Below are 24501 nucleotides of genomic sequence, written 5' to 3'. Positions count from 1 at the left end.
TTTAAGAGGGATAAAAACATTTCATTTTGTTTGGAACTTCTCTTGTGCTGAATTCTTTGTAGCTCCACATATACCAACAGGTTGATACTGGGGACATTCTTCTGCACCTGGGAAAGGTGTAGAACTACTTCCAATTTTTATTTTTTTTTTTACTGTCTGATTACAGGATCATGCCTGCTGTGAGATGGTAATGTCAGGTTGCTGGAAGTGAAAATAAGAGTAGATGAGACAGAACGGTGTCAGGCCTACTTCTAGTCACTAACAAAGAACCAGCACAATGGGGAGTCGCAGAAATGCTACTGAAGGACCTGCAATAGAGAAAAGCCCTTATAACAGGTGTAACAAACACAGGGATTTTTTCACTGCCCCCTTGACCGTTCTGTGCAACAAACATTGCATCCATTCATTGTCCACACAGCTACAAGAATTCCACATGCTGTAAAAACACAACACTCGACACACCGTGCAGGTCAGAGATGGACGATGGGAAGGAGCCACAAGCGCCAGTCGGAAGCACACCATGCACCACGGATGCCAGTCTGTCTCACACATGCAGGCTCCTAGTCTACTGCCATTCAGATACCTCTAGGCTTTGCTTAGGGTAAAACTCTGGGTAGTACAACCATTAGCTCATTCCTTAGAGGTTGGTGTTTCTGTGGTTTTAACAAGGGGGAAAAAAAGAAAATGAAAACATTTTACAGCTTCGATTGTCTGGGGATTTGTTGAGAAAAATGGGAGCTTCCTTCACAAAATACATTCTTTGTACATATTAGAGCACAGATGAAAGAAGAGCTTAAGAAACACTAAATGCTCAATTGTAGCACTAATGCTCTTGGCTTGTGCTTCAATTGCCCCTGAAGTACACAAAGTAGTGTTATCAAAACAGGTCTGTGTGATGTTTCAGAGAACGTGTCCAAGTCTCCAGTACAATGGGTGTGTTTGAGGCAGTCAATGACACTGCTGGAAGAAGAGTTTCTCATTTTAAAGCTACTGCTAAGAGCAACACAAACACTCCCCCACAACTCCCAGAAGCTAATGAGAGCTCTGACTGAATTACAGCAGCATTCACATTCCTCATTGTGCAAGCTGTCATAAACACACTATTTAGGATTAAGTTGTTTTCATTATCGACATAATACTCAGGATTGCATTCTTTAACACCAGGATCACCTTTTTTGGCTGTCCATCACTAAAATATTAGTGCTGGGTCACCTGCTGTCCCAGGTTCTCCTTAGCTTATCTCCCTGCTTGCCTCGGTAATGTCAAACCCACTGCTCACTGTTAGAACACAGACAAGCCAAAGGGGAGCATCCAAGCCAAGTGATCTCCCTTCCGGCCCTTGTGGGTTCTTTTTTTAGTATGGTTGCAACTCCTTCTTTCAGTTTGAGTTTACTGAATGTGCCTCGTGGGTCAGTAAATCCATCACAAAGTCTATCTCACTTCAGCCCTCTCCACTGGAACAACCACAGCTCTAAGGAGTGGAAAACAAGCAGAGGTAAATCTCACTGGGAGGTGGACACAAAGATAACAAAGAAACAGTGCTAGGATAAAACCAGTAGGATATTATCAAGAATATCTGTAAAAAGAGCTGTTTCTATCATAAAGAAGAACTAAGGTTGTTATTCAGACAGCACAGAAAGATTAGTGCCAATTACCACATTAACTATGGAAGAGCCAGTTCCCAAACCCAGCCATAGAATTCTATGGAATTGCTGGAAAAGGGATTTTGGAGAACTAGCATGAATATAAGTGCAAAGGAAAGAAACTGAAGGGGAACATTTCTGAGCTTTAAGTCTGTACAATAAAATCCTGGAAGGACAGAGCACCGACACAGGTTTTGCAAACACAGAATGTAAAAATACATCTTTTTCCACTATACCACTCTGCTTCTTTCCCATCTTTTTACTACATTTATTTTTTCATCCACATATTTAATCCAATTTTTTTCATCTTTTTTTTTTTTTTAATCAGCACATTTCACATAATTTTGGCTATACAAGAGAGTGAAGCAAATAATTCATAAGAAAGCTTTTTCTGAATCATAGCGGCCTCTTATTTTGCCTATTTGCTACATAATAGGGCATCTGAATGGGGCCACTGCTGTTCCAGGACCAGAAAAGCCTTTCCCTTTTGAAGGAGTGTGTCTATCAAGACACAAATAATTCACACAAAACTACTGCATGACATAAAACATGCTTTCTGAAGTGTGCATTTAGGAAAGTGAAAAAATTGTATGACTAATATAGAGTAAATGTAAAATTCAAACTAATTATTTTGTTGCCCACGCACACAGATATTATTTTTCCTCTTCCACCTCTGTTACCAAGTGTTGTTAAGTGACGTGACTGAGAGAGGAAGAGATTGCACTCAACAAAAAAAGATTAGCAGGGATAAATGGCAGATGAAGCCATCACTCTGGGAAGTGATACCTTATCATACTAAATTCCCATGGTCAAAAAGAAGCTTGTGCATAACGCTAGCACATGAATAACCCTAACATTCTATATACTCCCCAAAGCTAAGGAACAAACTCGGACCTTACTCCATGTTCCAGCTGCATGGAACACTACTACAGCACTATCAGCCACCTACATACAGGAAATAAAGGGGAGAGGGATCATTAAAGAGAAAGACAGATGGCAGAGAAGAGTTCGGGGTGGCGGGGGGGGGGGGGAAGGGAAGAAAGAAAAACCCAGTTAACAAAAGGGATTAAATGAACTTTAAATTAAATTAAGTGACGACTCAAAGTCAAAGCAGATTGCAGGTTAAAGCTGCATCTTTCTCAGTACTAAGACAGCCTTTAAGTTTCATTTTTAGTTTTAAAAGTTCTGTTAGAAATGAGGCATGACACAAACATGTGACCCAGGCAGTCTTGAAAGTTGGATCAATACTGAGGTGGTAGTACAATATAAAAGCCAGATTGGGGAAACAAATCAGGTTTCAACAAATCACCTTCTCTCTTTTAAAGAGAATGAAAAGAAAATCAAAATTATTTTTCTAAAGAAAAAATAAAGTACAAAAGCAATTCTCTCATAGGAATCAGTTACAGACTGCAGGGGAGTCTATACACGCTTCAGTTAAATCCACAGCAGTCAGCTCAAGCATCATCCATTCTTCCTCAATTTAGCAACCTTAGTCATAAATTAGTGAGGCCATGTCATCCTCTTCAATTTTAGAGCAATTAAGAACTACATGCTTGCCATATGAAAGATATATCGAATACCACTGGCTGTCGTGGCCTTGTGGTGGAGTACACACACAGAAGGCCCCTAGTCCTAAATCCTTCAGGCTGTTTCCTCACCTTCTACAGGGAGCAGAGCAAGAAGCTCTTGGGGCTTCTACTTGATCAAAACACAGACAAAATATGTGCATTGGATAGAATCGGCAAAAAGTTGGGGTGTATTTTCATGAAATATTTGTGTTTTAGATCTGAGCCTGAGTTATTCCCTTTGCTGCCTTTATTAATATAGAATTAACTTGGGTTTATTCTGTACCTATCCTCATGTGAAAGATAACAGCAGGATGAACAAAGACTGGAAACTGGATGTGTCAGTGCTGGAGGGGGTGAAGGAAGCCACTTGTGTGCTTTGTGAGGAGTCCCTGTTGCATCAAGGGCTTGGCAGAGGCAGAGTTTCAGGCGGCCGTGACCGCAAGCATGGGGGCACTCGTTCTGCAGAGTCACCAGGAGAGCCATGCAAACCCAGCAGGTCAGGGGCTTTCTAGGACAGGCAACAGCTCTTGGAACACACAGAACCAAACTAGACAAAGTCTCCAGCACCACTCCCATACTCTGGGCTCAGGTAGGTTCTCTTCCCAAGCAGCTGGGCAGGCACACATGCGCTCGGCAGATAGCAGGGAACAAAGCTCCAACCAGAGCACACCCGGTGTAGACACAGTGAAAAACTTCTCAGCACACATTATGTCCATTTATCAAAGAAACTGGGAAACAAGGAGATAGCAGCATTCAGTGTTAGTCGCAGTGTGAAGAAGCAGAAACAAACAATCAGGGTGCTTCAGCCATTGGAAAGTGTTCAGCAGGAGAAGGAAGCCGGAGAGAGGCTGAAACTCAGAAAAAAGGCCTTGATCCAGCTCCCACTGAAGTCAACAGCAAAGTCATTCAACTACCTCAGAGTGCTTTCCAGCAGGCTGTAACTATGCCATCCAGAAACAAGGCAAAATTCACATTCCAGGAGGACAAAAAACATGATCCTAACATAGGAAACCTCTACTATATTAACTTCTGACATCACTCTTCACTGCATTAGTCAGCTGCTGAGAAATTCAGTGACTTGACCTAAAAGGATGAGTCTGTAGTTTGGGGGTTTAATTAGCCATTTTACAATTTTGCAGAGCTTAATATTTAAGGCAATTTTCACCTTTCTAGGGTTGGGCTGAAGGAAGTAAACAGGTACTGTGCCAATTAACATTTATTTTGCCAAGGGAGGATAATCTCCTTTGGGATGGTTCAGCTTCAGGTGTCCTGTGCAGAATGTAATGTGCCAGTCGTTCAAGCACTGACTGACCATCACACAAAAAATATGGGTAGTATGAAAAATAAGATATACTAAGGTGGGCTGTTAATTTACTAGTTCAAATACAGTGGTACAATTTGGAAAATGTGGCTAAGAGAGTGGCTCTGCAATATTTTTTACACAGAAAAGTGAGATAAAAAGCCCACTTACTAATAATTCAATACTTACAGTGGTTTGTGTTGAATTATCTGGGGAGGGACTACTTCTTTAAATATGAATATTAAACCATGCCACCCACAAAGAAAAGCTATGGTTAAATACATCAATGGTTAAAACAAGCTAGGATGGTATAAGGAACTTTGTTAAGACTTTTTGCAGTGGGCTTATTAACAATTCCAGAATTGTTTTGTTATAGATGCCAAAGCAGATGGGAGAAAGTGGACACTTACTGTAAAAGAGAAGTCATGCTATATATAACTATTACTGCTGGTTAGATTTATTTTTTTCTCTTGGCTAATGGGCACTAACAAAACACTAAAGCATCCTGAAGTGAGGTAAGAGGGGAGGACAAATAGGGTGGGTGAGAAGTGCAATGTAATAAAGAAAGAAATTATGCAGAAGTTCACCTGCTGTTGTCAAGATCAAGACATGGAGAAGAGCATCTGCAATAGAATAGATGGTTTAACATCAAAAAGGAACAGAAAGGGGGAAAAAAAAAGAATGAGTTAAATGAAATACTGGAAAAATGAAACAGATTTCTAAAGCAAACACATGAACATATACATATATATGCATATTCCTCACAGGTGGGAAGGTTGAAGTGAGTATGGAAAATAAGCCTAAGTAAACAGCCTCAGTTCCAAGAGGCCACTACCTGTACAGCAGTGAAACTGGAGGGATCTGCTTTCTCTATGGACACCCTCACACTGCAAGCCAGACAGCTAAAATGCACAGCTGGATTCCAAGTAAAACTCTCAGAGGCAGAGAAGGGGAGATGCTGCTTGGTTTAGGTATCCACATCTAAAATGTGGACTGTGGGACACCAAAGGCTAAGGCACCCAAGGTAATTCCAGCCAGCATTCCTGATAGCACAATAAATCATGTTTGCCTTTCCTTAAAATCCTCTATCAATATATTGTCCTCTACTTCCTTCCATTTCAACATGTTTCTTGTCCTCCTTTTGTTCTACAAAATGACAAATTTCAAACTCTCATTTTGACCTGTTTAGGCCCTCAGTAATCACTTAATGTCACATGGACAATTAGTTTTCCAACTTCCCTTTTTATTTTATGGATCTCCATTGCCATTTTCTTCCATTAACATGCTTTGCTATTAATGAAACACTCACTCTTTTTCCTCATTGTAACTTTCTGAACAAAGGCCATAAAGCTGCAGCATAATTTGAAATCACTTAGACTTTCAGATTTAAGAAATGACTATCAGCTGGTCGCTGCCAGGTCCTGTTTCCATAACGATTTCCAGGAAATCAACCTCACATTGGGAAAAATATATTATGGATTCAAAATACAACACTTGAAAGATATTTTGTTTACCTTGTTAGCAAGGATCCAGCCTCCTTTTTTGCAGACATGCAGCTAAGAATGATAATTCACATTATTTATCACAGTACGAGCTGCCCAATCCCTCATCTTTTCATAGATGGAAACAATGACTTCCAGCAAGATAAACTCACTAATAGTATCCCAACTGTGTCATTTATTTCAAGATATAAGTAATGACACACTATGTTCATCCATTAGTCAAACAGGGACTTCTTCAGCAAATTATATAAAAGAAATCAGGATTTTTCATGAAACAGGAGCATTACAGTGAGTCAGAGTTGGAAAACCTGCAGAGCTGCTGTGTATTTGCTCTAGAACACAATACCAAGTTCATATCATAGCATGGACCCAAAGCTCCTTCCTCACAGTGCCATGATCCTGATAACACATCAGATTTGCTCTCTTATCTACTGTGACTCTACACAACTGTCAGGAAAATTCTTAGAAATATAATCTATACAAATAATTCCACTGTATCACCAGAACACAGCTAAGAAAACAACATAGTTTTGCACACCACTGATATTTTAAAAATCTTACAGTCATTCTTATCTTCACCATTCATGTATATTCTTATGGAAGATAAAAATATGGTACTGACGGACGAGCAATATCTAAATGCTGCAAATCTTTCACTTCAGTGATTTTTTTTTTTTTTGCATAATAAAAATACACAGGTTCTTCCACAATAGGATATTGTGTGGTATGAGACTAAAACTGTGAAGCATATTTGCGTTTATGTAGGCACTAGTTCTGTCTCTCACATTACAGCAGGAAATTATAAATGACACCCCATAACTTCAGCAGTAAAGTCATACAACTCTATCTTATTGGATGTTCAGCATCCAAACTTTTTGGCATACTCAGAGATTCTTAACTTTGATCAACACTTAAGATCAAGTAGTTTTATGAGAAGAAGAAAATCTGATTTGCTTGAAAGGGAGTTTAAGTGCAGGAATTAATACTTTTTTCTTCAGCTGAAGTTGGAAAATATCTGGAAACTGTCAGCTGCATAAAATGACCAGGAGACCTTTATGTTGAGATTTTGAGCCCCACAAGAGTGTTATCTCTTAGGAGAGAAATATTTTTGGGTTTCAAAATGTTTGCAAAAAACTTTGACCAAAGAACTTACTTTTTTGTCCTTCCTGATGAAATTATCAACATATTGAATGAACAGTTATATTTAAAAGTTAAATGGATGGTTAAAACCTTTTCCCTTCTGAAACTTCAGACATGGCAGAAGATTCAGGTAGTTAAGCAAAGGTTGAAATATGTGCCTGTGAAGTTCCAGGCACATATTTCAACCTTTTCACATTGAGAGAACCATTCCCTATGAATTTATCCCTTTGCCTGGGGGTGTTACACTGTGATCCACAGGAGCACTTCCCTACAATGGGAGATCTGTAAGAACCCTACAGCAATTTGGGCTTCATCACTGGAGTGGTGCAGGGAGAAAAGTGCAATTTTTATCCTCAGATTGTACAGAACACTAACTTATAACATTTGTGACAAATAAATTACCACTCAATACTGTGCTGATGTGTTATTTCTCAAAAACACCATCTGAACTTAATACATTTTCAGTGTCTTGAGCAAAACCAAGGCCACACCCTTGCATAGGACCACTGACAGTGTTTATCTAGGATTTCTTTCAAAATTCTACTAGTTTCCTTTCGTGATAGATAACTACTATTTCATTGCATGCCCTAAATGTCAGCCTGCAGCTCAGTCATAAGAAGCCACTAACAGTGTGTGTCTGCATGTGGAGAGGAGTGTGGCTGACAACAGGGCTCTGAATCACAAATACATTTGTTGTTCCAGCAGAGTGAGTGCGGCAATCATGAACTTCTACAACTGTTTCAATTTAAAGGAAGGTCTTAGAAGCAAATCTCTAGTAGTCAATGTACTTTTCTAAGAAACCATATGCACCCCAACAGTTTATGACTCAGACCAATCTAAACAAGATAAAAATGAAGTGTTGTACAGTCTTTTTCAAAGGCTGAGAAATTGTTATCAAAGCTTTCTTTCTTACGATATTTAGTGTCAGTTTAGTGCCTATATATAAAAGAAGAACATAATTTGACTTAAAATTCACTATTTCATGCAAGGCTGCAGAGAGTGTTGCTCCTATCAAAATCAGATCTTTTATCCTAGCACTAGCATCGTGGTCATCTCAAAAGATGGGAATATCACTCATACTTTTTAAAAGAAAACAACAAAATAATTGCACATCCAATAAATAAGTGCCACTCTTCTAGAAAGTACTTAGTTCATCCTCAGCAATCACAGGAAAGACCGACCTTTCAGAAAGGGCAAATTAATACATCCTTTGGAAAAATCTGTAAGCTCTCTAGGGTTAGAATAAAGCACCAAAGCAATTTTAAAGCTTTCATACCAAAATATATATAAACAGACACATACTTTACATATTAGGCATTTTCATGTCACCTGTTAGTTTTGGAGCTCACGAGAAGCAAATCCAAGGAATGCTGGTCACAGACAACTATCCTACAATCAGCTAACAGACAATATTCTCATCTATGTCACATGAGTCAATTTGGCAATGTTGTCCCTCCTCTAGATCAGGACTGCCTGTCATTCCAAATGGGGCTCCAGTGCTAGTTTTTAAAAATACAGACTGTAAGATAGTAGCAAACTCATTTGAGATTGACAAAAATAATCTTTCCCCTTGTGCTGTTCAGACATGCTGTGTACACACAGCCCACAGAGATGAAATGCTTTTTGATTACTCCAGCTTCTTCTGAATTCATCTGCACCTTCCCCATCCAATCTGATGGCAGGACATAAGTGTAGAATTCAGTGTAAAGACTGAAATTACTTAAAACACAGTAAGGAAGAGCATTTAAAACAAATGCAGTCACAGATTTTAAGGCCAGCTGGGATAAGGTTTGTAAATATGATCTTGGCTGGGCCTGCACTTTGACCTGTGTTATGCCATGACAGTGAGTTTGTCTAAATGCAAATGCTTACAAGGAGTCAGTTGGACATGAGGACAGTGCTCAAATACGTGCAAAGCACGTGATGTTTATGTTGCTTGTCTATTCATGTAATTTAGAAGGCAAACACTGGAGCTGGTGCTCACCTCAACTCCACCAGCACAGTAAGTGCTGACCATCTGGAGTGATTAAGCACTTGGTGTCAATTATTATTAACACTGAAAGGCATTGTACTTATGTCTCAATAAAATGCACACAAATGCCTGTGTGTCTGTGTCATTTATCACATTCATTCCCCTTGAGCTTGACTGAGGGCCCACTGACTTGCAGTGATTTCAGTGAATAGTCTTGGTACTCGGCCTTGCTTGGTTGTCAGCTTAAAAGATCATAACAATTTATTGGCAGCTCCAGGAGGCAATGAATTAAAATACAGCTCCTAGTTAAGCATTAGTTGAAGCTTGTGCCACTGCAGGTACTCTGTTTCTCATTTTGTAGTGTAATGCTAATTGATGCACTCACCCTGAATGAATAGGGCTGGAAGAAAGAGCCACATTGTCCAAGATTTCAGGGCCCAAGCTTAAGCGATATGAATTCCTTTCAGCTTCTTTGGCCAGAGTTGTTACCTTGGGAAGAAAAATAACCCCATTTTACTACAATGAAATCCATTATTGAACAAAAAAAAAAAAGTATTTTGCATAGTAGTGCCTAAAGAATTTAAACATTTTCTTTTAAAACAAAGGAGTACTAATAGTATTAAGATACTAGAAACCTTTATGGTAACACTTAATATTTCCCTAAAGTAATCCAATGTTAGTGGTCTCAGTGAAAGAATGCTGTGATTTCACTAAGAAGGCATTTCCTAAATCTCTTCTTTTTTAACTATAAGCATGTTTCAAGACAGTAGTTTTTAGGACAATGGCTATGTGTTCATTACATACCCTGAATGTGTAGCACGATGTCTATTAGCAACATTCAAACATCAGTTAAAATAGAGAACATTAACAACACAGTCCCTGTGCTACATTCACACAGTGTATTCATATTTTTTGGAATAGACTTCAATAGTGCACAGCACAGTACGCCATTAAATATGCCTAGAAAATAGAGAGGTTTGTATACAAATGAACCAAGCAGCCTACACCACCCAGTCTCATCAGAACAATTTGCAGAGCAGCCTTTCTCTGTTCCCTGATCTCTGCAGGCAAGAAGGAGCTCAGAGAGGTTTACTCATGTCCTGGGTTGACTATATGATGCTTTTATCTCCAATTGTCTTGTTCTGTTTATGCTGGATAACAAGTTTTGCACCTTTAAGAGTGTTCCAGAGAGTGAAGGGGGGAGAGAAGAAGCAGCAGTTTGTTTTCAGACACTGCACTCACTCCTCCACATTCCTGCTCCTGGGCTGTGCTGTCTGCAGATGGACAGACAGTGGGACGGAGGTCTCCTTTGCTTTTAGTAGTTTAGCTAGCTGAGGCAAAGAAGTTCCCTGGACTGTAGGGTTTTTTTTTTTCCTTTTTCTTTGGACCTGTTCAAACCTGCTCTGGACTGAACACCAGCAGAGCACTGGGAGCTGCACCTGTGGCCCACCGGGCCAGGCCTGGGCCACGACATTTCCAGCACCGGAGGGACTGATCAGAGACTGAGTGAGCTGAGCTGCAACCCGGGGAGGGGACTCTCTCAGTTGGTCATCTCTTTTGGAGCAGCAAGGGGTTTTATTGATTAATATTGTTTAGGTTTTATTGTTTAATAAACAGGTTTTTTCCACTTTTCTCCAAGGAGGTATTTTCTCCCAGAGCAGTTGGGGGGAGGGGCTGATTGAATCTGCTTTCCTAGAGGAGCCCCTTTGGGGGTTCTCTTCCAAATTTGCCCTGAACCAGGACAACTCACCTGCTGGTTGGGGATGAGCACGGTGTCATCGATCATGGCGCTGTCGCGCAGGTAGGAGGCGTGGCTCAGCGTGTGGGACCTGTCGGAACTGAAGGACCGCAGGCTGGGAGGTTGGTAGGGTGCCAGAGCAATGCATCAGCAGCACACAGGATGTTGCAAAGGTGCCATGACAGATCGAGTGGGAGAATGAGAAAAGCGTGCTATTAGCAACACCATGCAGCTTCCAGGGGCAGCAGAGCACAGTCAAGGGAAACACAGCTTTGCACGCCTGTGTTGTTGTCTGACCACAGGCCACAAAGCCTTTGCACTGACCTATTTGTTTCCAAATGCAAAACCTAGAGATTAATCTAGATATACTCACAAATCCTTTCAATTTGGCTTTGTGGCATGATGGTTTCCTCATAACAAAGAGCATTCATTTCTGTTAAGGCTCTTTGGAGAACTTCGCTGCTGCATCACACAAGCAAACAACTGTGGAAAACCAGTATGCTACCATCCTTAAGAAAAGCTGGAATGACTCTTTCTGAAGCTTTGTTGGGACCTACTTCCTCCCCTTCAAGCAGTAAGCCTGACATTGTCCCCTGGAAGGTACACACAGCAAGGCGAAGTGTGGCCAGCCACAAGCTCCCGTGTAAAACAGAACCTTGCTCTGAATGGCAGCAGCATCTGCAGGGAGACAGCCCCAGTGTGAGCACCGACCTCGCTGTAAGTACACGCAGCTCCACAGAGCACTGGTTGCTGTAGCAATGAGAGGTGCAAGGCAGTAAATAAGCTGCTTCCAAGCACTGGCTCAGAATGTAGCCGCAGTAACCACCAGCAAAAAGCAAAAAAAAAATCAACAAATACAACACCACAGAAGGACATATTGAGGTAAATGGGGTTTCTGCTACCAAATAGCATGAGTTTTCTCCTTGTTATGTTCACTAGCTGCAGTATGACAACAGCGATTTTTAAAACCAGATCATCCACCTTCAGATGTTGTGCGTGTACTCTGTGATGTTGATGTAGACCTTGAGGAATATCACATCTCTAACTGAAGGAAGCAGTTTTGCGTTCCTGGCTTACACATCCGTGAGCAGTGCTCATAATGACTAACATGCTGGATCAGAACAATGGGCCATTTATCCAGATGCACTGAGTTTTAAGGGATAATTCATTTTCAGCAGTTAGCAATAAAAGTCACCGGTTCATTACAGACATGAGTTTCAAATGCTTTAAGTGCATATTATCTGATTCAGAACACAGCCTTTTTTAACAATAGTTATGTGCACTCAGTAATTTCTGATCCATTTATAGAAGCAAATGGTAATCTTATTTTTATTAGAAATGTATGACATTGAAGAACAATCAGTGCTGCTGATCATTAGCTTATACCAGTGGCCTATTCAGTATCCCAGGTGGACTGTACAAAACTGGAAGCAAAGACAGCCTTCAGAAAGCCTTGAGAAAAAAGCAAACCAAAATTTAACACTTTTTCTTTGATTGAGGAACAAGCCTCAGTAGCAGACCCCATTTGCCATCATTATCCTGTGTTCATTTCCATATTTGAGACTTCCAGAACCACTCTGCAGAGCCATGCAATGCTCGTGAGAGAGTCACCATCCAAGTTGTAGGTTCTGCTATTCAGCTAACACCATATTCTGGACAGACACCGAGTGAAGGGAAGCCTGAACTGCCTTTGGCTGGCTATCCCTATGGTGATCCTGTCCATCCTCACTGCTACTACCACCACTACAAGTAGCCCAGTGCTAACCACAGTGTGGTACCTGTACATCAGCTCTAATAAATACAAAAGGGAGCTGGGATTTATCTGGAGACAAGATAGGCACATTCATGACTGAGGTGTGCAGGTAGCTATAATAAAATTACATATTCTGATATAATACATAATTACATTTAAATTCCCTGCTACACTCAATTTCAAAAGTAGAGCTCAGATGGCACTGCCTCATCTGTGCACTGGGCCAGCTCAATGAAGAGCAAACCAGGAGTTAAAAGGTCTGTGCTGCTCAGACTTAGGAATAAAGGTATTGATTGAAATGACAGTCCCCTTGAGCAATGGATTTATTGTTTATTATTGCCATAAGTATTCTGGAATTCCATGAAACATAAAAAAGCCTACCTAAAGCAGACACAAGACCAACACTTAAATGCATGCAGATTCTTCTTGAATGTGTTTGATAAATCTCATGTCTGAAGGCTTGTGGGACCAAAAGCACTCAGGCCCACAGACAGAACTGTGGAACCCAGGAATGCTGCAAAGCTCCTGAACCTAAGACTGTGCCTTGCCTGTGTGCACAGGCACACATCACTCACCTCTAGGCCCCAAATAGGGCCCTGGTGGTATCCAGAAATTAAGACTAGCATCCCCAATGCCAAGTTTCTACTCTGCCTCACTGTGGGACTTGCAATGCACACTCACTTCCCAGCTTAGACAGAGACCTAATGAGCTCCAGACCAGCTCAGCATATCTCTTCTTTAGATCTCAGTGTATATTTGCATATGTTCTTTCAGAAGCTGAGAAAAAACCCTGGGGTCACTGAACACTGTAAAAATGGACCTCAAAAATGTTTCTCAACAGCAGCATGGTTCCTTTGGTTCTCCAACTCAATTTTCTACATACAGCAGGCCTCCAAAGTGGATGAACAGAGACAGGTGCCATAGGAGGAGATAGAGACAACAGGTGTTCATGCCATGTAATACCTACCTGGGCATGATGCTAATGAAAGCATATGGAAAAGAAAAATGAAGGGGAGAGAGAAATAAAATAAATAGGGAAGATGGTTACAAATGAAAAATACATGTTTGTAAATCAAACTGTTTAATGTATAAGATCATATGAGTCTAGAGTGCTAATACTATCTTGCTTTACTGAATTTTCTGAAAAACCAAAGTCATTATAATGCAATGAAAATCACATTCAAAGGAAATGCAAAAGAACTGAAGCGGTCTCGGTGAAAATTCTTAAAATCGGTAACCTGAAGGTGACAGAAAATGAGATCATGGAGTTAGAAAGATGTCCTTTCATTATTTCTCCCTTTAGAATTTTGCTGCATTTCACACAGGACTTGAAATAATTTTCATACAATACAAATGAAATCGTATCAGTGACATATCAGTGAGAATCTACTGAAATCCACTGACAAGACTTAAAAGATAAAATATTCTAAATGGGAGCCTAACTTAAACTGGGGTAACACTTGCCTGCACAATCATTTCTATACAACATCTTAAAACCTAAAAAACTCCCAAACATTGCTACCATTGCGAGAATGAAAGGTTCTGATTTTAGGCATTCTGATGTAGTGCATAGACTTCCTCTGAGAGTCAAAAAGCCACACAGTCACTTTGTTTTCAGTGGACTCACTGTCTAAAAACCAACAGAGATCCCAGGCTTGCAGGACCTGAATGATGGGATTTACACATGCTGTGAGGCAAACCAAACTGTTTCCTGACATCTTTTGTTCCAGGAGCAATTCCCAGCCTACTCAAGTAAACAGAACGGATCCTACTGATTCCACTGAGCTTCAGAAATGCTGCCAGGATAACAACTAAGACTGGAAAATGAGGTAGCTTCAAAACTCTGTTGCCAAGGTTTCAACTTTTTTCCTTTTCTTCCCTTTAGTGCATCCCAGTTCTAAAGACAGTGAGTTTGGAGACATTGCTGATTTCACCCAGGAATGCCTGGGTGGCTGTTCTGAACTAGAACTGTGGGGGTTAATCTGCCAGCTTGAGCCTACACTTAATGCACTTATGCTCACTAATGAAGTCTTTCCTTTTGGGAAGGGAACTCCATATTTTTTGTAGAATATAACAACACTCAAAAAAAAAAAAAAAAAAAAAGGAAAATTAAATCAAAGCTGCATGCATTATTATTCCACAAAGAGATCTAGGTTTAAGATCAACTTTTCAGATATAAGCAAATCAGTACGTTGTCTGGACTGGACAAACTAATGTTTCCATTATTATTATTACTATTACAGTTGTGTCAGTAGGACAAGTATTCTGTGTCCTGCTAATTCAACCACGAGGAACCAGAAAGAGTGGAGGTGCTTGCAGACAATACACTCACTGCCAGCCCAGTGCAGAACGACCCAGTCCATTGCTCCTCTCCTGGTACCTTGAGCCAGCAAAGCACTCCCAAAAAGTCAGCTCACCTGATGCTCAAAGCCCCTGTCCACCCATCTCCTGCTTGTGGCAGCAGGAGATGGGGGTGACCACCCCTTCCTCCTGCCAAGTGGTGACTGCCACGCTGCTACACTGAGTGAACAAATGCTGAGCAGCTCACCAAGCAGAGAAATACCCCACAGAGGGATTTCACACACTTAGAGCAAAACAAGTTCTCATGCAGAAGTAGCATGAGAAAAGTTCTATATCCAGGCAAGTACCTGTCTGAGCGTCCTCCTTCCAAGCTGTACCTCAGGTAGTTCATTCCATCTAAGAACTGGCTGCTTGGCAAAGAGTCATCTCCCAGCTCCCGGAGGTCTTCTGGCCTAAGGTACTCCCCTCCATCTCCTGTCATTGTGTCATCACCTGCAAATCAACCCACAAGCGATAAGTACACACACGAGTTTGATTCCATTGGCACCTCAGGGTCTAACAGCTGGATGGCACAAGGAACAGGAAAGCATTTTCCACTCAGGAAACACTGCAAACCACAAGCAATTAATGTATTTCATCAAACTGGCACATCAAGCAAGATATTTTGAAAAGTAAAATTAAAATCAAGGTGATTAATCAATTAGATTTCATACATTTCTTGCTGTTGCACACACTGGCAAGGAGCATGCTTCTTTGCTATGCTCTCAAGTGTGGTCTTTCTGTTCTTTAATCCATTTCAGTTTTCTGGACACAGCTATGCTGCATCCCAGCCTGACAGTTTATGGTTAAATATCGCCACTTATTTGATTGTAATCTACACGTATTCAGACAAAAACTGCCTTATGCCTTATAGTTGCAAAGGTTAACTTAAACTCTTGTCTATCCAAACTTCACATCATATAAGGCTCTGTCACCCATATTCCAAGATCTCTCTGTAATCAGCAACAAAATTCATGTTTCTAGAACATGGCAACATCCAGAAACTGGAAATAAGCTCACTTGCATAGATGGGAATGATCATAATTCATAATGAATCCCAGGCTAAGTGATCATTTGTTATCTGACACAGTAACCTTTATCCATATACTCTGAATAATGAAATTTAATCCTTTTTTTTTTTAGGTCCAGCATTCTTTTCCCCAGGAAATTCTGTCTATATGAAGTCACAGTTTGCTTTTCCCCAGCAGACTAACAAAACAGATTCCATTGCCAAGCAACGTGTAGATGTTTCTTTTCATTCCCACTTGCAAGTCACTTCCTCTCCACAGTTTCTGCCTGGATATTTTAGTCATTTTCCCTCTGGTAAATCACTGCAGTGTGAGCCTGCCAGAGGCTTGGTGTGACCCACAGAGCCATACAACATGACCCCAGGCCACCAAGAGCTTCCTGCCTTCTCATCTGCTGGGCTGTGGGCAAACTGAGGCTCATCTTGATACTTATTTTCACAAAGCAAATCAAGCTATTTTTTCTAGATGACATTTCAGCTAAGAAATAAATAATTTATTATTTATCATCTAAAACTAAGTAAACTTTGGAGGGTTTAAGATTTATATGCACACACAAATATTATATATAAAAATGAGTCTCGAATCTTTTCAATATAACAACAAAAACTCTTGAAAATTCCATCAACCCACATTAAGAGGGAGAAACTGGGCACAGTTTCACAGAAAACAATAAAATGCATTTAATCACTTCATGTTTCCTGTCTTCTGACAGATGATGCCTCCTGTTTCCTGGGAATGTCACATTAAAAAGCACAGGGCTTAGTGAAAACTTGGAAGATATTAAGGCAATGCTGTTAATCAAACAGTAAAGAGAATTTCAAGTTATATTTCAAATAAACTAGATAATGATAATCATGCCAGACATTCCATTTATAATAGAAACAAAGGCAAAATCTTTACCGCTTTCATCATGCCCACAACCTTTAAAAAAAAAAAACAACCAAAGTCTACTTTGATTTCAGCTTTGGCCTCTCATGTGAGAGATGTCAATAGTGGGGCTAAGTCACAGTGTTTGATGTGATGGGACATCTGCACACAGTAACCAGACCATGCACAGATATCTCAGAACAGCCAGCAGGGACTGAGGGAACTCCCCCCACAGCCTGTGCCCTCCATCTTCCTGTCCTGAGATGAATGCCCCAAAACCATAGCACCTCCTAGCATATGGAGAGAAAAAATAGGTGTTTAACTCTAAATGATTGCATGTTCAGCTGACCAAGGGCTTCCTGACACAGCAGATCTCACCAGATGGTTGCTTTGTGGCAATACAGGAGCTGCCCTTTTTCAATATGCCAGAAACAATCCGTCTGCCATCTCATTCCTCATCAAATTAGTGCCAGGAACATTTCCACCACTTACTAACCATTTTGTGACAAATATAACCATTGACATCGATGGTTTGCATGCTCCGTGGTTTGCAGTGGCCATCTATGAATTTGCAAAATTGCAAAATACAACTGCTGCATGAGAACTGTTCTGGATTTTTTTCTCACAAAATATAGAGAAAATACAGAGAAAATTTTAAAATAAAATAATAAAGGAAAGGGAGCTGTGTCAAACTGCCAGAAATGGCTTTTAATAGATGTTTTTAAAGCCAGATACAGTTATAATGGTTTGCCAAAATTATTGTTTTCTCTGCAGCACGCAGATAAGTCTAAAGCTCACCACAGAAGCGCTGCAGATGGAGAAAGGACAACTATGGCAATAACAATTTTTATGGAATATATATTCCATAACTGCAGAGTTTCTCTGACACTTTGTTTGGACACTTTCAACTCCCTAAATCAATCCTCTATTTAGTGGCCCACATTATAAGCTTCCCTGGATTACAGCTTGACTAATGCTTTAACTTTGTTTCTTTTTAGCCAGCCAGGAAAGTGGGGTTTCACATATGGTTTCAGATGTTGATACATGACTTAAAATTTATCATCATACCAGCTGTTGGGAGCTCAGGGCAGCACTCAGAATGGCATAAAGTGAAGCAAATTTCCAAAGAAGCGCATTTCTACTCTCAGGGACCTCTGGGGAGGGAGAGACACTTTGATTTTGTTTGCTTGCCTATTAACCCATTGCAAAAAAGAATTCCAGTTCTTGACCTTGGTATTTAGCAAGTTGCTATGTTGGATCTAGGTAAGAAACAATAAAATAACAAACTACCCCTACATCCCTAAGCCACCAAGGCCTTACTTGTGTAAATCAGCATCCTGTGGCTACATGTTATACTACTGGATACAAAGTGCTTTATTTAGAGGGTGAATTAACTCAGCGGTGCTATTCTAAATTTACTGAGCTTCAATGCACAGCAACAGCAACCTAAGTCTATTAAGAACAATTCCTGTCTGCAACTTTAACTTCCAGGTTTAATTAAGGGAATTAAATTCCACTAATTCAGGTGCTTCTTCAGAGGAATTATGTGTGTGTATAACAGCAGTGGATTCTGCCTAGACTTAGCTGCTCATTTCTCACACATATGCAGCAGCATTAGCTACTCCAAGGCCATGCATGGGGGCACTCAGGAAATTTGTTGTTGTATTTAAGCACTGTGAGGGATTTTCTTTCTTATTAGAAATCTGATGCAGCCAGATATAGGATCAGCTATGAACTGCTTCCTGGAATCCAAGGTCACTACGATGCAGTAGTTCACCGACACCTTGTCCATGAGCTCTTTGCACATGACAACCTTTGTCTGTCCCTTCTCTGCAATTGCAGTGTCAGCACTAATTACAGTTTAGTATAAGTCAACTTTTCTGGTTGCCATCTCGGGCCATGCTGCTCCTGACAGTGATGTTTCACCCTCTACTTCCGCCTTTCTATTCTCTTCTGCCTGCAAAAGTTGTCTGGCTGGAAAATAACTAGTCAGGACAAACAGATTCATTTTCAGACAGATCAGTTCTCTGGGCTGGGTCATCACATGGTGAAACGTTCATGCTGCCAGCATGGAGGATGTGGGCTAGCATGGCTGGAGCTTGACAACTTCTGCAGCAGCCAGAACTTTGTCTCAAGCAGACACTGAAACTACAACTTTTGAAAATTAATTGGTGATGAGGCGGCTCAAAAAGAAACAAGCGAGACCTCTTGACCATCCTGTTTTACTGGTTGTATTCTCTCTCTAGAGCACTACACTTACTGCACTATCTCCCATGGGAGTCTCACAGACAAGCCACTGTTGGTTTGTGCAGCTCTTCTGGCACAAAAATGAGGCATGGAATGGTTACAGAGGTGCATATTAATATATGGGGAAATAAGAAAGAAACCAGGCTCCTGCCTTTTCTATATTTTCTTCTGTGTTTACACAGACTCAGCCCTAATAAAATATTTGCTTGCACTTAACTTCACTAATTCTGTAGACATCATTAAAATACATTTCACAAGAGGCTTTGCAGTAATTTCCCTTTACTGCACTAAGGACCTCTCAGGTGCAAAATGCTTCTTTTGTGGTGACAGGTTTAAAGCAACTGAACTTAGCAGCAATACAGCCAAGGCTGATGCAAAGATAAAAACCTGCAGAGATTTTAGTGCAACTTTATCCACACTGAGCATTTCTGCTGGCAGGGGTACATGTTGCACAAACCACATCTGTAGTGCAATTCCCATAAGCAGGGATTCAATGCCATTTTAAATAAAAAATATAATTTGATTCTGTTCAAAAATAAAGATTTTGTTTAGCAGGTAACATAAAAAGTAAAGAATTCTGAATAAAACTTCAGTAGATAAACAAAAAAGGGTGCAAGAAAACTGAAGATGAATTAGTGGCACTCTGTCCATTCAAGATATTTTAAAATAGGCTACCCAGAGCAGGACCTTCCACACCAAGTTGAGCTATCTGACAGATATTTGTCTTTTATTTTATACTGCTCAGACTGTATGTTAACTTTGTTTTAGGAAAACAAATGCTATATTAACAACATGACAGCATACAATTACACAACGGAACAATTTTCCAAGCAAAATGCAAAGTACTTATCATCAGTGATGAACATGCTCCACTATGGGATCTGAAATACTTTGCTCAAGTACTCTTGTGTTCAACTTGATAATTATGTTAATACAGCTGGCAGGTTTGCAGCAGCACATGGATTTATTTCAGAACATATTGTGTCACTTCAAAGAACCCAGTACCACAGAAACCTTACTGCTGGCCTCTTGTGAAGCTACCCCACCCCTAAATGGTTCATCCTCACTATAAAACAAGTTCTGGAGCCTTCCTGTCCCCAGCTATTTAAAGTTACTGTGACAAGCACCATCCACATTAGGAGTGCTTGCGGTGAATGTTAATTCAAAGCACAGGAGAGCATTAGTCATGCAGGACAGCCCCTTCAAGTTCTGCCAACACACTCAAGATATAGGTAATAAATCTGAGATTTTCTGGCTTCCCTTCTTCCTCCCACCTTCATGAAACACACAGTCAACCACACTTCAAAAGTAACAGAGAGAAGCAGTGTTAGATACCAAATTCTGCAAACATGTGTTGTTACTACACGAAAAAATAACAGTCTGAGTCAGACAAAAAGAGAAAGTCTGTAGGTCTTACTCCATGAACTCCTGCTAACAGCACCTGTGCCACTACATGCTTCCCCATCACTGAAGGGTTCCTCATCAGAGTGTTTAAAGACTGTACAACACACAAATTGGTTTGAGAAAAAGAAACACCCTGGATTGATCCAGTAGAAGCAGGAAGACAAACTAGGCTTAGTGGATTTAAAGATGATTCAATGGTAGATCAAAAGACTGGGAGAAAAGTAAACAAGGTGAACATAAGGCAATAAGCTGTTTAAAGGTGATTCAATATAATAATTACACAAGCAGTTGAATGCTTCTTAATCGGAGACAAAGCAGCAAAATAATTTCACTGGTCATGATGCAGCAGAAAATAATTGATTTTGAATCACACTTGTTTGTTTTTGCATTTTAAAACAAAAAGTTGCATCTGGAGTCTAAGCATCATATTTTCTCAAGAGTGTAACTCATTTATCAGCATAATTCCCATTTCTAAAAGCAATACAAGCACTTATAATTAATGTATGCCATTAACTTCGTACACCATTTAGAACCACAAGTGCATCTGTTTTCTTTGTAAAAGAAAAGTACCAACCCTGTAAGCTGAGTTTCCAAATTCCCAGGTCTTCTGGAAACAAGTCACTCCACAAATTATTTGTGTGAAATAATAACAATCACCATAAAATGGCACACATGGACTATTGCAACATTGACACTCTCAGGTGTAAAAAGGAACATAGAAAATACTTCCAACTGCATTTATATTTATTAATATTGCTGTGACTAAAGTTTCTAAGAAGTCACTTGCGAACCCTTAGAAAAGGGCGGGTTTAGTCCATTTCTGCAATTCTGAGCTGCACAAAAGTGTGATACCTTACCACCGCTCCCAGAAGGTCAGAGAAACTCCTAAGCTAAGTGGTGGGATGCATCTCCTATCTGTGTGTGCAAAGGCCTCTGACACCCAAGGGCTGAACTTGCTGCGTGTTCTCACTTTGTATCACACCCTGTGTATCCCTGAGCTCCCCTGCGCCAAAAGCTCCCTCCAGGGAATGCTCTCCTCACCTTCCACCTTATGCATCTTCCACAAATGTTTCCAATTTGGCAGAACTCCTGGATATTTCTATCTGATACAAGTGGCACAGATCCAAAATATTTACTGCTCGGACTCCTCTTTATGGGAGGGTCAAAGCCAACTTTGGGACAGTTCTACAGTGAAATTATAAAGCCTGGAGTTGAGAAATGGTCTCATTGGCCAATTTGGTTCAGAAAAGCTTTTTCTGGAAAAGATATAGGGGTCCAGGATTTTACTTAGTTTCAAATTTTGGCATCTTTTATTTAAAAATACCATGATGATTACATCATTTAAAAGAGAGGTTCATTACAGGCACAGCAAAATGAAGATGTGAGAGTATTCAAGCAGCTTCTTGAGCCTATAGAACAGGTTACAGAGATGATATGGAAGAGGAATTTACCAAATCACTCACCTTCTTCATCTGACACATCCAGGACCTCAGTCATTGTCTCGGGTACATTTAGCTTGTGCTTCTCTGTTACAGTCTGCAAAGACAGAATCATCAGTCAGGGGAGCAAAGTCTACAGCAGGGCATTTTCAACAGACAGCAGTGGGACATGCTGAAGCATTTCATCACGTTTCCCCTTCTCCTAACTTCCTTTTTCATCTTTATTCCAGAAACTCCTATTCTCAGTGCTGCATAAGGTAACATTTCTTCTGGCAGAAAAGTACAAAAACATAAGATAATGAGCTGGTCAGAGAAATAAAATTTATTTATAAATGGTGCATGTAGAACAATTCAGCTCAATGTTTCCAAGATGATTTTAAAATGAATTAGGTAATGTCTACAGAAGAGCTTGAGAAAGTTGTATGGGGCATATGGAAATTATTAAATTGTAAAACATTTGGAAATGAAGTTATGAATGATGTGAAATTCCTCAACTAAAAAAAGATGTGAAGGATTTACACAGATCACTTGAAACATTTCTTCCCCCTCTCCAGAAAAAGGTGACTACAGTGCATATTAATTATATCCTTTTCATAAATCATGTATATTCCCCCTAAGCACGTATACATCAGAGGAAAAAAAAAAAAGTTGTTTGAAGATTCTGAAACATCTTGTGCACCTAAAAGTACAAAATATTGTGAATCAAAGCAAGTACGGACTGAGGAATAGTGGGAGGATTCTGGTTAGACATAAGAGTAGGAAAACACTGGAAGTTTGTTGGGGTTTCTAAAATATAATTTTATCTTATGTGAGCATAAGGATAGGTAGGATGGTGGAGGCTGATAACTGTATTTGGATAGGCCATATGGCTGGGGAACGTACATGGATAGTATTATGCTTTCTAGACATAGCAGGGCTGAGATTAGGTGGGTTCAGTGGAAGGTTAGGCCTGGCCTACTTAGGGTGAAGGCTGAGTAGAAGCTTAGGCAGAGGTAGGACATAAAGAAGGTTGTAGGCTGGGAGCTATAACTTGTTGAGTCAAAATCAACTGTCTTAGACTAACTTTCTGTTATTCTGCTCATTCTAATCCGCCTTGAATTCATTTGTAGACTAGTCCTAGGGTAAGGAGGAGGATGAGTGAGGTTCAGGCTAGGGTGCTGAATTAAGAATGGATCTTTTTAGCATCCAGATTCATACTGCAGAAGGAGATGAAGAACATAACAAGAGGAACTACAGGAAGTGCACAGGAAGTGCAAGTTGTCTGGAGGGAGCTCTTCAGTGTGCTAGGATACAGGGGACAAAATGCCAAGGGCTTCAAAAGGAGCAGTGCTCAGAAATGCCTTGGTCACCAGCAAAAGGTACCCATTTCCCTGGCTCCTCCCAGTGAGCTGGGGAGCTGCGGAGGGCAGCTGGCACACAGCCCTTCAGGAAGTGCGGGAGCACAGTGTCCCTGTGGCACGGAGAGCAGTGCCAGGAGGCCACGTGTCCCCCTGAGCAAGCTCCCTGCTGCTCACACCGCCTATCGGGCATACACGAACATCACGTGCAAAGGAGCCAAACGTTTCATGGGAGGAATGGTGAAACCAGCCAAACCCTGAGTCCCTTATGCAATATGCTTTTGGGAAAATGCCTGCTGATATCAAGCAGTGAAGTCAATAGCAGCTTTTGTTGCACAAAACTTACTAGTTATTTCCTGATCCTGTTATGCACTTCTCTGTTTCTAACAAACTGAAAAAGCTTTCTCGTTTATTGTAAAATACTGCACTTTAATAAATAACTAAGTTACCAACTGTGTAATTACTTCGGAAATTAGTTTTCAAAGTCTGCTTTACGTTTCTGAAATCTATTTAACTCTGACAGCAGTTCCAGTTTACCCTCCTGAGGTACAGGGAAAGAACAATGCCCTTTGCCTCAACTGGCAATCCTAATTAGGCTCCTAAATTCACTCTTCCCCATGAGTAAAAACAACTCATTATTTCTGTTGCAGCAGAACACATGTTCAGGTTTGCAAATTAGTTTATATTCACCGAATGGCTCCACCATCGGGACTGACTTTTCCCCCGTATTCCCATGGCTTTCCTGGGATAGAAATGTCAGGCAGCAGTAGGGTGACAAGGCCGGTGATGACAGATGGGGAGGTGCTGTCATTCAGGTGGCACTGACTTTGTCTCCTCAACACCAGAGTTAACAACTGAGTTGAACAATCAGCTAAGTAAAAGCACAAACTGCAGGTAGTAAGGATCACTGTCCACCTTTTTATCTCCCAGGTAACCAAGGTTTATGGACTACTACATCCATCTATTTTTCACTTAGGACTTTATAGGCCTCCATATAAAAATCTGGTCTCTAAGGCTTGCAGATATTATCTATTTACAGGGAAGCGAGGATACTTTACTAACTTCCTGGCTTCCTCAGCAGTAAGAAAAAAAATACTTCATAATTTGACAATTGAAACAAAATTTGGAAAAGAGATTCAAAAGAGTGTGCATGCATATGCACATTACAGAACAAAAAAATATTCATTGCCAATTTTGGAACACTGAACTCAGTAAGAATCATTA

At 40.4% G+C, this 24501-nt stretch overlaps 1 protein-coding gene across 43 annotated transcripts in view; it reads right to left on the bottom strand.

Moving 5' to 3' along the window:
• ANK2 (ankyrin 2) overlaps positions 1–24501 on the bottom strand; it is a 273565-nt gene that overhangs the window by 37057 nt on the left and 212007 nt on the right. For 19 of the 43 annotated variants that reach the window (XM_064711446.1, XM_064711448.1, XM_064711445.1 and 16 more), the window contains 6 exons: positions 21965–22037; positions 15264–15408; positions 10876–10978; positions 9511–9614; positions 6026–6067; positions 5099–5134 (listed from right to left, as the gene is read on the bottom strand). In XM_064711446.1, the coding sequence (XP_064567516.1) occupies positions 5099–5134; positions 6026–6067; positions 9511–9614; positions 10876–10978; positions 15264–15408; positions 21965–22037 (503 nt within the window). Of the gene's footprint in view, positions 1–5098; positions 5135–6025; positions 6068–9510; positions 9615–10875; positions 10979–13582; positions 13595–15263; positions 15409–21964; positions 22038–24501 lie in introns of all 43 variants that reach the window. The other 24 variants (XM_064711454.1, XM_064711466.1, XM_064711460.1 and 21 more) reach the window with 6 other exon arrangements.

The sequence above is a fragment of the Zonotrichia leucophrys genome, chromosome 4 (assembly GCF_028769735.1).
Source record: "Zonotrichia leucophrys gambelii isolate GWCS_2022_RI chromosome 4, RI_Zleu_2.0, whole genome shotgun sequence".
Lineage (NCBI taxonomy): Eukaryota > Metazoa > Chordata > Aves > Passeriformes > Passerellidae > Zonotrichia > Zonotrichia leucophrys.
This window is presented reverse-complemented; position numbering and strand designations above follow the sequence as displayed.